We start from the raw sequence: 14,698 nt of genomic DNA on the forward strand, positions 1-14,698 counted from the left end.
TAATTAGTTTCAAACCATACATTTAATTATTTATTGTATATTGTTTTTAAACTAACATTTGTATTTTGAATACAATATTTCCACAAATATACGCATGTGATAGGTATACTAGTTATAATTTCAACATTACAATCTTTTGTATTTAAAAATTTAATAAAATATAACAAATAAGTGTTGAGTGTAATGGTAAACACATTGCATTCTCAAGGAGAAATATTGAAAAGAACAACCACAAATCTCGAATATGAAAAATAAAACGGATTTAGAAATTTCTAAAAAGAATGTAAGATATTTTTTAGAATTATTTTTTTTATTTATAAAATTTTAGAACTAGACCAAGAACAAGGTCACGTTTTTCTCATTGTTAATGCTGAAATCACTGTTATTGTAGGTGTGGTAACCCCTATAGTAGAAGAATTATTGCATCTAATTCCTTATCTATGCCACCAGGTCACATGTGCTTTCTAGCATTGGCATACTATAATAAGGTAAGTGACACAGGCATCTCCACCTCTAAGAGAACAATCAACTACATTTGGAAAAGAAAAAAAGAAACAACATTATCTTTTGCATGAATTCTCCCTGTCTCTTTACTTTCTCCAATTATTGATCTCTCTTCTTGGATCCTATTCTCTTCATTCCCCTTTCATCGCCTTATACCCTCTCAACCCAACTATCATCTAGGAAATTTAAAAACTCACCACCACCAATAATATTAATATGTAAAAAGCACTTTTGGAATGAGACTCGAAATAAATTATTTTCATCTTATGATCATGAAAATTAATCTTTCTCAATCAAGTCACCTTTAAGAATGTAATATTTATTGATAAGCATGTGTGAGAATTGATATCATACTAATCCCCTCTAAGAACATTATTCTCCTTTGCAAAGAAAGGCTGATGAACATGTGCCGAAACTCCTTGCTATAGTTAAGACTATTGAATCCTATAAATTTCACCAATTTGCCAAGCACATGTCCCAATTTCATTGCTATGATAGAGAAAAAGAAAGAGAGGAAATATTAGATTATAGATTTGAGGCTCGTTACCCCCCGCCCCCCAAAATAAAAAACCTTGACCCCTGTTACCAAGGCAATGTCCACTCTTATTGAAGAGGAGATTGAGGTGAGAAAAGGGCCATGGACCACGGAAGAGGATACGCTCCTAACCCGTTACATTGGTCGTCATGGGGTAGGTCCTTGGAATATGTTGGCAAAATGTGCAGGTACCAACACATTGATCAACAACCTCTTTACCCTTTTCTTTATGTTCTGGGTTGATCTACCTTTAACTTCCTCAGGTCTTAAGAGAAGTGGTAAAAGTTGCAGATTAAGGTGGCTTAACTATTTGAACCCTGACATTAAGCGCGGAAACCTCACTCTCCAAGAACAACAATTGATTCTTCAACTTCATTCCCTGTGGGGAAATCGGTAATTCAATTTGTTGATTTTATTTACTTTTAGAGGCGCATTCTTTTTGTGTTTATGGTTGTTTTCTCTGTAGATGGTCAAAAATTGCAGAGCATCTTCCGGGAAGAACAGACAACGAGATCAAGAACTATTGGAGAACAAGGGTGCAAAACAAGCAGCCATCCTCTTCTTCTTTGAAAGAAATGAGCTCCCAATTTTCAGTTCCTTGTCAATTACCAGAATGCATCGTCCCTTCTGGTTCAGTCATAAACATTTCACAGCAAATTGAATTTCCCCAACACGAAACAAGTCCAAACGCATATGCCCATACTTGTGTCGACAACAATAACCTAGTTCTTAATGGAAGTTACAATATTGGCAGAAGTGGGCAGGACATGGAGGCATTCAGACTGGCATCCATGTCAGCTGTGGGTGAAGGGTGTTGGATATGTAATGAGATGACAGATAGTTTATGGCAATGTAGGGAGTTGGGAGAGATGGGGAACTAGATGGAGTATTACTGGAGTCCAATTATCCTTCAACTTGAAGGCTCCCCAGCACATTATAATCTTTACTGACAAATCACATTGGACTCACTACTTGTGTGATAGTTTAATGCTGTGGCATATGACCTGTGATTAAGGTCATCAAAGTGACTTTCAGTGGACAGTTTGATATGTACTAGTACTACTGCTATTGTTTTAAGACTTAGGAATTAAGCACCCTATTTACAATAAATACTATGTTTTCTTATGGGTTAATTTACCTACCAAGTCCTTCTAGGTATTGGATACAATTAATCTCTTTACTATTAAATGGGCCAATTTAATCCATGTACTATTAAAAAAATCAACTAAGCTCAAATTAGAACATTATTAATATTTACTGTTTAAAAATCGACATGAAAAATATATATTTTTCATTTATAGTTCAATTTCAAATAAAATATTTTATCAGTAATTAAAAAATAACTTAGTTGAACACAAAATGATACTTTTTTTAGATAGTACAGATTAATTTTGTTGAAATTTAAATTTATTTTATTTTTTTAATAATATAAAAACTAAATTAATCCTTTGCTATTTCAATTTCCTCTAAGAAATCAAATTTTAAGTAGGTATGACCAATTATGTATTCATGTAATATTTTTGCTAATTTTTAAGGGTTAAAATCTCATTTATATAAACTTATATACTATACTATACATCGAAAAATATCCCCTAAGGGATTGTATAGCGACACATGTCCATTGTCTATATATAGGAACTGATATTTGGGTTTTTTAAAAAGGTTTCATAATGTCAAATTTACAATCCATCAACATTAATGGTAGGCGTGTAAATGAGATATTAATGCTCACAAACAATTTAAGTTTAACTTAAAAAAAATCAAATTCGATTTGGTAATTATTAAACTAAGCTCAAGTTATCGATTGAACTAAATTCAGGGTTAGAAATAGTCGACTCAAACGACTCATAAACCTTATCGATTTTTTTATTTTTAATATATAAATTAAGCTTGAATTCGATTGTGTACGAGCTTAATCAAACTTGAGTCGAGCTTGAACTTAAAAATAAATTTTCAATCTAGCTCAAGTCGAGCTAAAGCTCCAACCAATATTTGAGCTCAGATCGACTCAATTACATTCTTTCAACATTGGTTTATATAGTAATTATGAGTTTATTTAATATTTATATTTGATTCATTCGAAAATAAATTTATAATTTATTATTAATTTTTAAATTACTCATTTAAAAATATTGTCGCACATGAAAATTTACAAATTGATTTAATAAATGTACTTGAATTATTCAATTTTTTTACTTTTTAATTTGATTTAATTAAAAGATTGATTTAAACTGTAGCGGAGCTTATTTAAGATTCAAAAAATATTATTTTGTTTTTGAAGATCATTTTGTACAATATTCAAACATGAAATGCATGTGGAATCTAATTCCAACTCTACTACCATTCTAAGCTATTAATTTAAACAAAAATACACTAACCTCGGTAGATAGCACATGGTAATGGAGGATGAAAACCTTTGAATTTGTCTTTCCTTTCTTTCTTCTTGCCGTTTGTAAGAGATGGAATGAAGCACATTCTTCTCTCATCTTTCCTTTACTTCCTTTTAATTACGTATTTATAATTAATCTAATGGCTACCATTTTATCATGAAAGGATTAGTGGAAATCTATGGCTCATATCAAGCCCATCCACTAACTTATTTTAAGTGGTGGGCTAACTGCACTTAACGCTAAGGGCTTGCTTAATCACTCGTTTAATCCTTCAATTCTAGTTACCTTATATAATAATTACTAGGCTTCTTAATAATTCTCCTTCCTAATCTCCATCTCACCCCAACACCTTTACTTTAATTTTCCGGAATGGCTCAATTTAAGAAATCTGATCCCTAAAATCAAGTTTTTTGACATAGGCAAAAATCGAATCGTTACACTACCTAAACATGCCACATTTATGTAATTACAAACAATTATGTCCGAATCTAATTACTAAGCGAGCTTTCCAAACACTAATGATAACCATAAATTTAGCTTTTTAAAATTATGAATAGACGTTTAAGAACCTATAGGCCCAATCTCAGCTGGGTCTAACCAATTTACTAATTTATGTAATATATATACCATAAAAATTAAACCTATGGTTCCCTTAAAGAAATATGATGTACTGTAAACATATGTTTAAAATTATTAAGATTTAAGAGTAAAAAATTCCGTAGTTAAAAAAAATCAATTAAAAACTTTCAATAACATTAAAATTTTCCATTAAAGTAAAAGGTGAATTGATTGGATTCACCATTAATATAAATCTTGAATGATGGCTTAGACAGAAGTAACTAAACAGTTTGTTTTAAGTCTTCCATTTCTACGTCTAACTTTTTTCGTCAAATAAACGGACAAGTCCACGAGGCTCTTTCAGACACGGGTCCATTGTATATTCATATATACTGCTCGATCAGAAAACACTTAATTATACAAATATAATTAAGAAACCAACGTGCTTATTGTCTTAAGTATTGCATGGGTTTAAGTTGCGTTAATTGTTTTGTTTTTAAGGCTTTACTCTCTTCTTATAATTCATCAAAACAAAATCCAACTAATTATCAACCATGGTTCAAATTTATCAATCTTTCTTTTTACATATTTGAATTTTTATAATATTTTTAATTAACCCTCATTTCTAAAGTTTTTAATATATATTTTTTATTTATTTTAAAATATTTTTTATGATTTTTATAAACTTTTTATTGACTTAGCATATCACGTCATCATCGCTAATTGTTAAATCGATCAATTAGTGATTTCCATTACCGAAAGGGACTCGTTAATTTTTTTATTATTAAGAGCTCAATAGAGTGAACTTTTTTTCTATAGGTTTTTTTTTTCCTAAGGATTTTTTTACCCTTAAGCTATTTATTAATTGCTATATTAAAAATAACATAACTTTTTAAAAAATTAATATGGACACCTTAAAAAAAAACCTAAAATGAACTTAAGTTTATCATTTACAAACATGGCTAGGTTTTAGCAAAACTTGAGGCAAAACATGATGTGACAATTTGTCATCCACTACTTTGATACTTTTTTGTAGCATCGTTAAAATTTTATGATGCTATAACACCTCTTTCTTGACCCGATTGTCGGTTTCGAATTACGAAATGTTACATTTGTTGTCAGAGCAACTATAGTCAAATTACAGTAAAAATTTCATACGCATATGCAACTAAATGTCAAACACATTCAATTATGATTAAACAATTAAGATAGAGTCTTAATCAAGCTTACGAAAGCTCTTTTGTAAACTCATACTCTAAATAGGATTAAATTGTAAAGTTTTTAAAAAAATCAAGGCCAACATCGTGACGTCACCTCCTCCAAGTCATGACGTCAACAAATAGTTTGTCACGTTATGACCTCAGGCCATTTGACGTCGCGACATGACTTACTGTCAACCAACATTGCGACGAGGAAGGCTACTCGTCAGGACAAGGACCTCGTTTTTGGTAAAAATGAACTATTTGGTACCTATTTCAAGTTTTCCACTAAGTCTACTATTTTTGTGCACCAAATACCAAATTCAATTGAATCAAGACACACCAAAACATGCCAAAACAAGTCATTTAACCATTTCAAAACAAAACAAATTCAATATAAGCTCAACCTAATACAAATCATCCAAATTTTTTACATTCAACCTAATGCCATTCAATCAACCAACCAATCATTCAATTTCCAAATTTACTTATGCTATAATACATTAATACTTACCATTTCATACTCATGTTTACATTATAGACCTTAATGGTTTATAAGCTTAAATCTTGAACCAAAATAACCATTCATCAACTTATACCTCAAGCATACCATCTAACATATCATTTCAACTTCATTCCATACCATTTTGCATACCATGTCTATAAATATAATTCATCACATTCTTTAGTATAATCGAACACATATATGCTCACCAACATGTATGATTCAAGTCACCAAATCAACATGATAAGTAAATGTTAAAACAACCTTGTTATAAGTAACATATTTCCATACTAGATTGTACCACAACACACCTTATGTATACATGCCACAAAATGACACAAAATGATCGTAAAGCTACCAATTCGATGATAGGATAGTGTGAGCTTCGAAACGGTCCAGCTTAATGAGTTTCGCGAGGTTAAGATCTACAAGCAAATGGGAAAACAATTGGGTAAGCATATAAACTGCTTAGTAAGTTCATATGAAATTTACATTACTTACCTTAATCACTTCAATAAGCTAAATTATTAATCACATTGGCATTCAATATGGCTTTCCTTGTCATATATTGATGTAACTAATACATATCATCATATACAACCAAATAGGTTAGTCAATTTGCATATCAAGGTCAATAAATAAGAAATCATATACCATATCTCAAATCGAATGCATATGTAATCTATATCCAAACTATTTTAAGATTTCCACTTCCATTAGGTTAAAGTTTTTCTCGAGGGAACTATAGTAGAACAAACTCAGATACATGGAATGTTTTGCTCACACAAGCTGACATTTTAATGGAATTGCTCACACAAACTAACATCATGTCGAGGTTACCAGTCTAGGCTAAACCAATGATACATATAACTTGAGAATCTGAAACAAATTTAGATCTCGTATCTTCATCTAAATCCTTGATCGATTATGTAAATAACCCTAATGGCATGCCATATGTATCCTATCTTTTACTAAGTTCACACGGGCACTATTGTCATATACATGTCATTAACAAACCATGTATTAGTTTACATATTTCATACAAGTCCTGTAAACATTGAACATTCATATTTCGTACTCCATACCTATTCGTAATAACCAATATTTTCATGATTTTCAATTCAATCCATTTGAAGCCAAATATGTCAATTTCACCAATTTAAATTTAATCTAAACATATAAATGAAATAAACACAATTCAACATAGCATCAAATAAAATAGTAAGTTCCATAAGAACTTACCTAGCAAAAACAACTAACAAGTTGAAACTTCAGGGACTAATCTACAATTTCTGTTTTTCCCAATTATCTCCGGTTTGATCCAATTCTTGATCTATACAATTATTTCATTCAATATATCAATACCAAAAATTTATGCACTATGTCATGATATGAATGAACCTATGAAATTTTAGTTTTCAATACCCATAAATTTTTACATTTAATTCAATTTAGTCCCTAAAACTGAAATAACCATAACTTTTAATTTTGAGCTTCAATTTTAAAACCGATCTCAAATACATCTCTTAGGGAACCTCTACCTTCTATTACACTGAAATTTCACATAAATTTTACATTTTATTCACTTTGGTCCTTATGAGCAAAATTAACAATTATACTTTACAATCTAGTCATTTTTCACATTTAAGCTTAAAATCTATTAATTTAACACCAAATTCTTCAAAAACTTTCAATATAGTCTTTTTTCACAATAGAAACTTTCAAAAACTTTAATAGTTTTGCAAATTGGTACATGGGCTAGCTAAATCAAGCCATGACCTCAAAAACATAAAAATTACAAGAAAATGACTTAATTAAATATACCATATCTAGTCAAAAGTTTGAAACCCTAAGAAGCTTTCATGTTTTTTTTCCATGGTGATGGTCGGTTTGGATGTGGAAGATGAAAGAAAATTTCTCTTTCATTCCATCAAATCTTGACTTTTATACCAATATTAATACTTAATTTAATTAATTAATCAATCTTAATTAGCTTACTAATCATGTTTTAGTAATTAAGCCACCACCATCCACTAATACATGTTCCAAGATGGTTAAATTGTCATTTTGAATCTTTGGTTAATTGCAATTTGAGTCCTTAAATCTTTGGCCAATTAAAAACCTATAGTGATAAACTTTTACAATTTAGTGTATGTACCTAAGTTAAACAATTAATAGATAAAATTGAGGGACTAAACTTTAATACTCCATTATACCAACTCTATAAATATTAAATATTTATGGACTTGGTTTATGGAAATGAGGTTTTGAAACTGCCTTTTTCCAGCACCACTAAAAATCGAGTTGTTATAGATGTGGTAATTTACGGTTATACCACTTGACAAAAATGCCATGCCATTATCATGGAATAAAAATGATAAAAAAATGATAAAGCAAGGTTGTTAGATACAGATACCAAGAACCAACCAATACATCAATTCAGAGAAAGAGGTTGAATCAAATGACATGCAAACCAATAATCTATTGAATCTAGCTAAAAAATCAGTTGAACCAATGGTTGGACCAATTTATTATTATTAGTATAAGAAAAATCGAGAATCAGTAGCCTAATCGAGAACTGTTCTAGTTACAAAAACATTGAATAAAAGTTTAGAGAAAATAAACAAAAATAAAAAATAAAAATAAATAAAGGGTAAACTATATCCAGGGTCAGTAAACTACTAGTAAGTTTGTATTTTGGTCACTCAACTTTAAAAAGTTACAAAATGGTAACTAAACTATTCAAAAGTTTTCATTTAAGTCATTGGGATATTAAAATTGTTGTTGTATGGCCTTTTCCTTTCGCACCACCTACACCAATTGAAAGCTCTCCTTTCCTTTCTCTTTTATAGTTCATTTTTTTTATGAAATGACTTTGAATGTCAAAAATCTATGAGCCAAAATCCAAACAACTTTCTTTTCCGATCTCTGACACTGATCTTCATATCAACTTGGATCTAGGATATGTTCTACTCACCGATTGATACTAATACACAATATTGATTGTTGAATTGTCACTTGGAGTTCGTTAGCCAGACTTTAAAAAGAAAAACTAAACAGTCCAATGACTTAAATAAAACTTTTGAATAGTTCAGTGACCATTTTGTAACATTTTGAAATCGAATAACCAAAACGTAAACTTTCTAATAGTTTAGTGACCTTAGTTGTAATTTACCCATAAATAAATAAAGCTCAACTTCAATCTTGTGGGCAGTACACACAAATTTTGTGTCAAATATTGACCTAGAAAAAATTTTATTTATTAACTCTGAAAAGAACTTACAACCTTTTGATTTCTTAAATACAAAGAAACTTTTTTGATTGAGCTTCAATCCAAAGGTGGTTAACTTGATTTTGGATGGAAAGATGATTCCACTTCAAAGGCCTTCTACGCTTGATCTTGAAAAAATGAGTTTAGTCTCATTTTTTTTCAGTTGTGTAGGATTGAAGAGTGGCTTTATACAGAATTAATGTGACGTTCTTCAAAAAATTTTCAAGTTCTTCAATTTCTTTAGATATCTCTTGAGATTTTTGAGAGAGCTTTAAAACTATAAAATCTTTCCTTCAAAGAATTCTTGGACTTCTTAATTTTGGAAGTTATGTTGAATAAATTTTTTATAATGTCAATCAATGAAGTAAAAGAGAATTTGTGGCCTCTTTCAAGTAAAAGATGGTTCTTATGAAATATGAACACTTCAAATTCTTTTTATTTATATTGATCTTTGAGATAAAATGATGTTTAAAAAAAATACAATTTCTTTATAAAATAGTTTTTAAAAGTTTTAATGTCATGATTTCTTTTTCATTAATTTAATTTAATTTAATTTAAGATGAGAGTGATGATAAAATTTTGATTAGTACAAAATTTCCAGGGAGAATCTCCTTTACCCTCGTCCGCATCTCATCGACAACCTTATCCCAACTTTATGCATATAATCTGATTTAGCACAAAAGAAATCAAAAAGTTAAAAGCAGCAAATAAAACTTTCCCCATTAATTGTTCCCTTCTTCAATCCAGATGAAGCCAGATGATCACACCTATAAAAACATGACAGACCGATAATCAAGCAAAACCCTTTTCAGAACAACCATCAAGAATCTAAATTTAACACCAAAACAAGGCATGCATGTATATCTAATCTTGAAAAAAATAAGAAAAAGCTAAAGTTATGGAGAAGCGCGATAAGTGGTACCATCTAGCCTCTGAACAAGAAGCTTCCAAGACTTCCTTCTTGTTGCGTTGTTTAGGGAGCTTATAGTTGCAGCCATAGCTCTTGTTCTCCGTTCTCTCCTCTTGTTGTGTTTCCCTCTCGTTGAAGTTAAATTAGATTACAATATACAATTATATTTTGTGGACTTATTTAAAAACTACTGGGTTTATTTGAAATTGTCTACAAAATCTTCTTTAAAATACAAGAATAGGCCACTGATTTCTTCGGTTTTCTTATTAACCCTCTCTTTTTCCTTCAAATATCTGCAAAATCGTCTTTAAAAAACAAGTTGTTACAGTTGACTTGAAGAATATAAGCCCTCAATCCACCACTCTTTTGTTGTAGATTACTTCAACTTTAGTCGAAAGCAATAACAAGCTGTTGAAACCAAAATCTTGAGAAACCCCGTCAGAAAATTGCAGACGAATCCCATTAACCATGGTGAAGTTTTAGCAAATTTCATGCCTTGTCCTTTGTTTGGTTAACGAGAAAATTTGAGATGGTTGATGATGGCAGGAAAGAAAAATAATGTAGTTCGGACTTTATTATTTAATTTTTTTAACTTTTAATATAATACTGATTTTTTTATTATGATTTTAATGTTTTTTTATATCTATACTTTTATTTAAATGTTGTAATGAGTAAATTTAATACTAAAAAAATTACTACTATAACTTTACATATTTGAAGTAAGATTTATTATTAGGATTATACTTGTATTTTTTTAATTGAAAAAAATAAAAAAAAAACTGTATTTAAACCCTACAAACAATTAACATTTTTTTTACTATTGTAACCAAAAATTTTATTTTAATTTGTTTGGTACATTTAATATTAATTATGATTTCTTTAGCATTGTTACAATTATTATTAAGAAGAATTAGTTAGGAAATGTGCTTGGGATCAAACCCTTGATCACATAATTAAGAGCTGAGTTAAATAACTATCACACTATGCTTTTATAACTATATTTTCAGTTTTGAAATTTTCTTTCACCAATATGATGACATTTTGACATTTTTATAACATATTAAATAATGTTACCTAACATTTGAACTTACTATAAAATTTTCACAATCCAAATTAAAAAGTAATTGAAGTCATAGGTTCATAATCTTAATTAATTTTTTAATCTAATTCCATAGATATTACGTATATATATTATTAGTTTTAAATTCAAGTATTCCAATTATGTGACTTTTAATTTTTAAATTTTTTTTAAAAAATAATAACTAGATTAAAAGAAAAACAAAATGTTGGTACAGGACTAAATGAATATTTAAACCAAAAAGCAGCTGAGAGAGAGAGAGAGAGGGCACACGCCTGCCCCGGCTCCCAAACCTATAAGGTTTCTGGATTCAATGCATTGACATCTCAAATCACATTCGTTGGATCAGGCGATCCAAACTCAATACTATCTTAATCATATGATCAAAACAAAATTTTGAGATTTTTTTTTACTTCCAAATTAGCAGCTCATCCAGTACTTCTCCTTTATCAAATTCCAATGGTTTAGTCATACTTCCTCAAACTTGTATTTTTTTCCCTTAATAATTGTATGGAAAAAAAGGTCAAACAATGATGCCTCTTCCCAACCCCCAACTTCTCTGTTATATCCTAGATTGTTCGTATTGCACATGATTGCATTTCTTCTTTTTATTTTTATTTATTAATAATAAAAACAAAAGCTTACAATCTCTTAATCCAATTAGAATTTGATCCCAAACAACCCCGTTTTCTTTATCAATTATAAAAAAATAAAACATAAAAATAAAAACAAAAAGTCATCCAATTTGACGTGATTTCTAAGATGATAAAGGACCCAAAGAAAGAGCCAAGAGGACCTTATTTCTCGCGGACATTCTATAGACATAAGCGATCAAGGCCTGCGACTATACAAAATCCTCCTCATCCGGAAATATAGATACAAGACTTGCAAATGCGAAGGGAGTTGGGGCCTCCTACAGACGCGTTTCCGTGATCAAATTTGGCTGGTTTTGTTGAATCATAGAGACTGCGGGCTCCCTTGCATCTCTGCCTCAGCAACTCCGTGCCAAAATCTTATATCTAGTGATCTTCTCTGTTACACTACTGCTTTTAATCCAACAACAATACATCGTTTAGGTGGGTGGGTGCGAGGGTTTCAAAAAGCTCCTTGTGTCAATAATACAGGCATTATTGTGAGAGACACCAATGAATGCACTCGTATGTTATTTCATTACCTAACACAAATGCAATTACCAAGGATGAACAACCCAAGGATTAAAAGTAGCTTTTCTCAATGCTGGAAGTCAGTGATAGCTACCAATGCCAATGAATGGCCAAACAACACAGTTCAATGTTTTCCATTTAGCTTTAGCAAATCCAAAATAACGCTTAACCAAATAGTCTGCAAGTTGAAAACCTGTTTTAAATAGCAGCTTTTGAATTAGGTGCATAAGAATTCAAGTTATGCACACTCTCGAGTTCAATTAGCTTTAGAAATCCAAACAAGCATAACCAAAAGAATTAGCTATGATGCAAATAACAAGCATGCAAGTCCAATTCAGATAAAGATACAGCATCTACAGATATACTATCATTTGTTCCTCATTCGTACCAACACAACTGCAGTTGTTAAATGTTTTGGTTTAATAACTGTAAGTAGCAGGATTTTACTTGGTGCACTCAACAGAATCAAAAAGACCATTCAACAATTGTAATCAGAAGAACCATTCTCTTCTATTAAAAAGAAAACACAGATGTACTTGTCACCTTACTTTGTACAAGATTATTCAGCTTGAGATAAAGAAATAAAATGAATGAAGAGCATATTAAAACAAAAATTAGCATTTTCTTTAAAGCAACTGAACCTACACCAGAAAGATAAAAAGGCAAATTCAACTTTGTTTTTGTGAAATTCCTAGATTCACCAAGGTCTGGTATCACTGTATACGAGACGACTAATTACGGTCACAAAATTACCATCAGTCGGTAAACAGAAGCCTCCAATCGAGCTTGTTGCAAGTTGAAACTCCCTCTTTACTACCTCTGCAGAAAGTCAAATAGCAACATGTCAAATCTCGATTCAATCACAATGCGGAGATCTTACATGGACCCTTTTCTTTCTTTATTTGTTTGGTTCCCGGAAGATGATCACAGACAGAGAGGAGAAGAAAGGTGGATTCTTTTTTTTTTTTTTAATTCGTATTTTCTTGGTAGTTGGCTTCTTTTTTGTTAAAATTTAAAAAAGACGGATTAAAATTAGGAGATATATATATATACACTATAAAAGAGATTTTACCTTGCCGTTTTCAGCCAACTCCGGAACCTTGTAGGCATCCGCCGTTACCTCCGTCAGCCACAATCCGGGAAACAAGTACTGTAACCAAAACCAATAACCAACCAACAAATAAATAAATAAATAATGAAAAACACCAAAAACAATCGGAAAAAAAAGTAAAAAATAAAAAAATAAAACGAAACTTACATCCAATTGCTTCTGAACATTGCGTGCCCGTTTCTTTGGCCTTCTCGGTGGGCGGTGCCCGGCCATCACCATGAAATCCTCCTCGATCTCTTTCTTCGATAGCGGCACCGAAAATTTCGGTCGTGGCCTTTTCTTGGCGGAGGCCGCCGCCGATGCCGCCGGTGGTCCCTTGTCTCTTACTCTGGATGACTGAAACACCTCATTCCTCATCGGAGAACTGTAATTGTTGTTAGTTACTTCTCCGTCAACCGGAGCCTTACACGCGGCACGCCTTGTCCTCAGATTCCAGGGCCTCGCCTCCACCTCTACTGCAGGCGATTCCTCCCTCTCTTTATCTTTAACTTTGTGCTTATGTTTAGGCTCTTCAAATTCCTCCTCATCGTCATCCACGTCATCGTCGTCGGACACTTCGTCTCTAAAAATTGCATCTTTGATCTCATCCGCCGCCGTTTTAAGATCCTTAATGATCTTCTCCCTAACTGCCTCGATCCCCGCCGCCGCCTCCCCCTTAGATATCCTCAACTGCTGCTCCCTAGCGTAATCGGTGTTCTTGCTGCTGGGAGATGACTCCGATTCGCGCCGCCGCATTCCACCAACCATCAAACTGTCAAACTTAGAGGGGGGAGATCGGCGTCTTTGAAGGACACGGCGACGACAATGCTGGTTGTGATCAGCAGGGAGGGCGGTGGAAGAGTCGGTGGCGGTGGAAGCATCGTCAAGTTTCATACACCTGAGATATCTCCGATTGCCCCACTTCAAACAAGGAAGGTTGAAATTGTGAAGAGGTTTTGATCTCTCGGGTCCCATCGCCATCCCTCTCTCACCGGAAAACACCATTGATCGCATCACAGAGCGAGCTCAATGTTTAATACCAAGAATTCCCGATGGATTTCCTTAATATTTTCAACTGGCTTTGAAGGAGTTAATTTTTGTCGTAGCGGGTAGGTTTCTTCTTTGCTATGCTAATCGCCGGGAACGCGTTAAGATAGTTTTCGTCATGCGATATATAGAATTTATATTGGGCAGTGAGGGAAGGAGAGGGCCGGTTCCAACGTTCAGGTTATGTGATTTCTGGGGGTATTTTGTAATTTCATTTCCTTTTGAGGGTATCCTGCTAAAATGCACCATGGTGTGTAAAGTTTACCGGTATTGGGGAATTCCTTGGGTTAAAGCCTCGTTTTTGAGTTGGCGAAACTACTCGTTTGGTTTTTCACTTTCTACTTTTTTATCTCTTCTTATTACCCAATGCGTTTATTATTAGGTTAAAATATTTTTCGAAATTTTAATTTTAATTTTAATTTTTATGAGTTTAATTTTTAAAATTTTA

General features: G+C 31.9%; 2 protein-coding genes across 6 annotated transcripts; one reads left to right on the top strand and one right to left on the bottom strand.

The window, feature by feature from the left end:
* Nucleotides 1-905: 905 nt before the first annotated feature.
* Nucleotides 906-2,164, top strand: LOC121224159 (MYB-like transcription factor EOBII). Of its 2 annotated transcripts, none has more exons than XM_041106905.1 (3): nucleotides 906-1,227; nucleotides 1,303-1,432; nucleotides 1,506-2,164. In XM_041106905.1, the coding sequence occupies exons 1-3, from the start codon at nucleotides 1,098-1,100 to the stop codon at nucleotides 1,918-1,920; spliced, it is 675 nt and encodes a 224-aa protein (XP_040962839.1). In that variant the 5' UTR covers nucleotides 906-1,097; the 3' UTR covers nucleotides 1,921-2,164. The 2 variants fall into 2 exon arrangements, with proteins under 2 accessions (XP_040962839.1, XP_040962840.1); XM_041106906.1 differs by having other exon boundaries at nucleotides 1,095-1,227; nucleotides 1,331-1,432.
* Nucleotides 2,165-11,535: 9,371 nt separating this feature from the next.
* LOC107946214 (uncharacterized) lies at nucleotides 11,536-14,407 on the bottom strand. Of its 4 annotated transcripts, none has more exons than XR_001696876.2 (4): nucleotides 13,372-14,407; nucleotides 13,186-13,263; nucleotides 12,867-12,932; nucleotides 11,536-12,124 (listed from the first exon to the last, which is right to left on the bottom strand). XR_001696876.2 is itself a non-coding variant. In XM_016880447.2 (3 exons), the coding sequence occupies exons 1-3, from the start codon at nucleotides 14,215-14,217 to the stop codon at nucleotides 12,927-12,929; spliced, it is 930 nt and encodes a 309-aa protein (XP_016735936.1). In that variant the 5' UTR covers nucleotides 14,218-14,406; the 3' UTR covers nucleotides 12,605-12,926. The 4 variants fall into 4 exon arrangements, 1 of the variants encoding a protein (XP_016735936.1); XR_001696873.2 differs by having other exon boundaries at nucleotides 11,633-12,306; nucleotides 13,372-14,405; XR_001696875.2 differs by lacking the exon at nucleotides 11,536-12,124 and adding an exon at nucleotides 12,135-12,291 and having other exon boundaries at nucleotides 13,372-14,405.
* Nucleotides 14,408-14,698: the final 291 nt, after the last annotated feature.

Source organism: Gossypium hirsutum, chromosome D12, assembly GCF_007990345.1.
Source record: "Gossypium hirsutum isolate 1008001.06 chromosome D12, Gossypium_hirsutum_v2.1, whole genome shotgun sequence".
Taxonomy (NCBI): Eukaryota; Viridiplantae; Streptophyta; class Magnoliopsida; order Malvales; family Malvaceae; genus Gossypium; species Gossypium hirsutum.

Excerpts from the sequence above, each read along its gene's own strand:
- LOC121224159 (XM_041106905.1), top strand. The coding sequence starts at position 1,098 with ATGTCCACTCTTATTGAAGAGGAGATTGAGGTGAGAAAAGGGCCATGG. Across the intron at positions 1,228-1,302 it reads TATGTTGGCAAAATGTGCAG|GTCTTAAGAGAAGTGGTAAA; the intron begins GTACCAACACAT and ends TAACTTCCTCAG. Across the intron at positions 1,433-1,505 it reads CATTCCCTGTGGGGAAATCG|ATGGTCAAAAATTGCAGAGC; the intron begins GTAATTCAATTT and ends TTTTCTCTGTAG.
- LOC107946214 (XM_016880447.2), bottom strand. The coding sequence starts at position 14,217 with ATGCGATCAATGGTGTTTTCCGGTGAGAGAGGGATGGCGATGGGACCC. Across the intron at positions 13,264-13,371 it reads ATGTTCAGAAGCAATTGGAT|TACTTGTTTCCCGGATTGTG; the intron begins GTAAGTTTCGTT and ends TTTTGGTTACAG.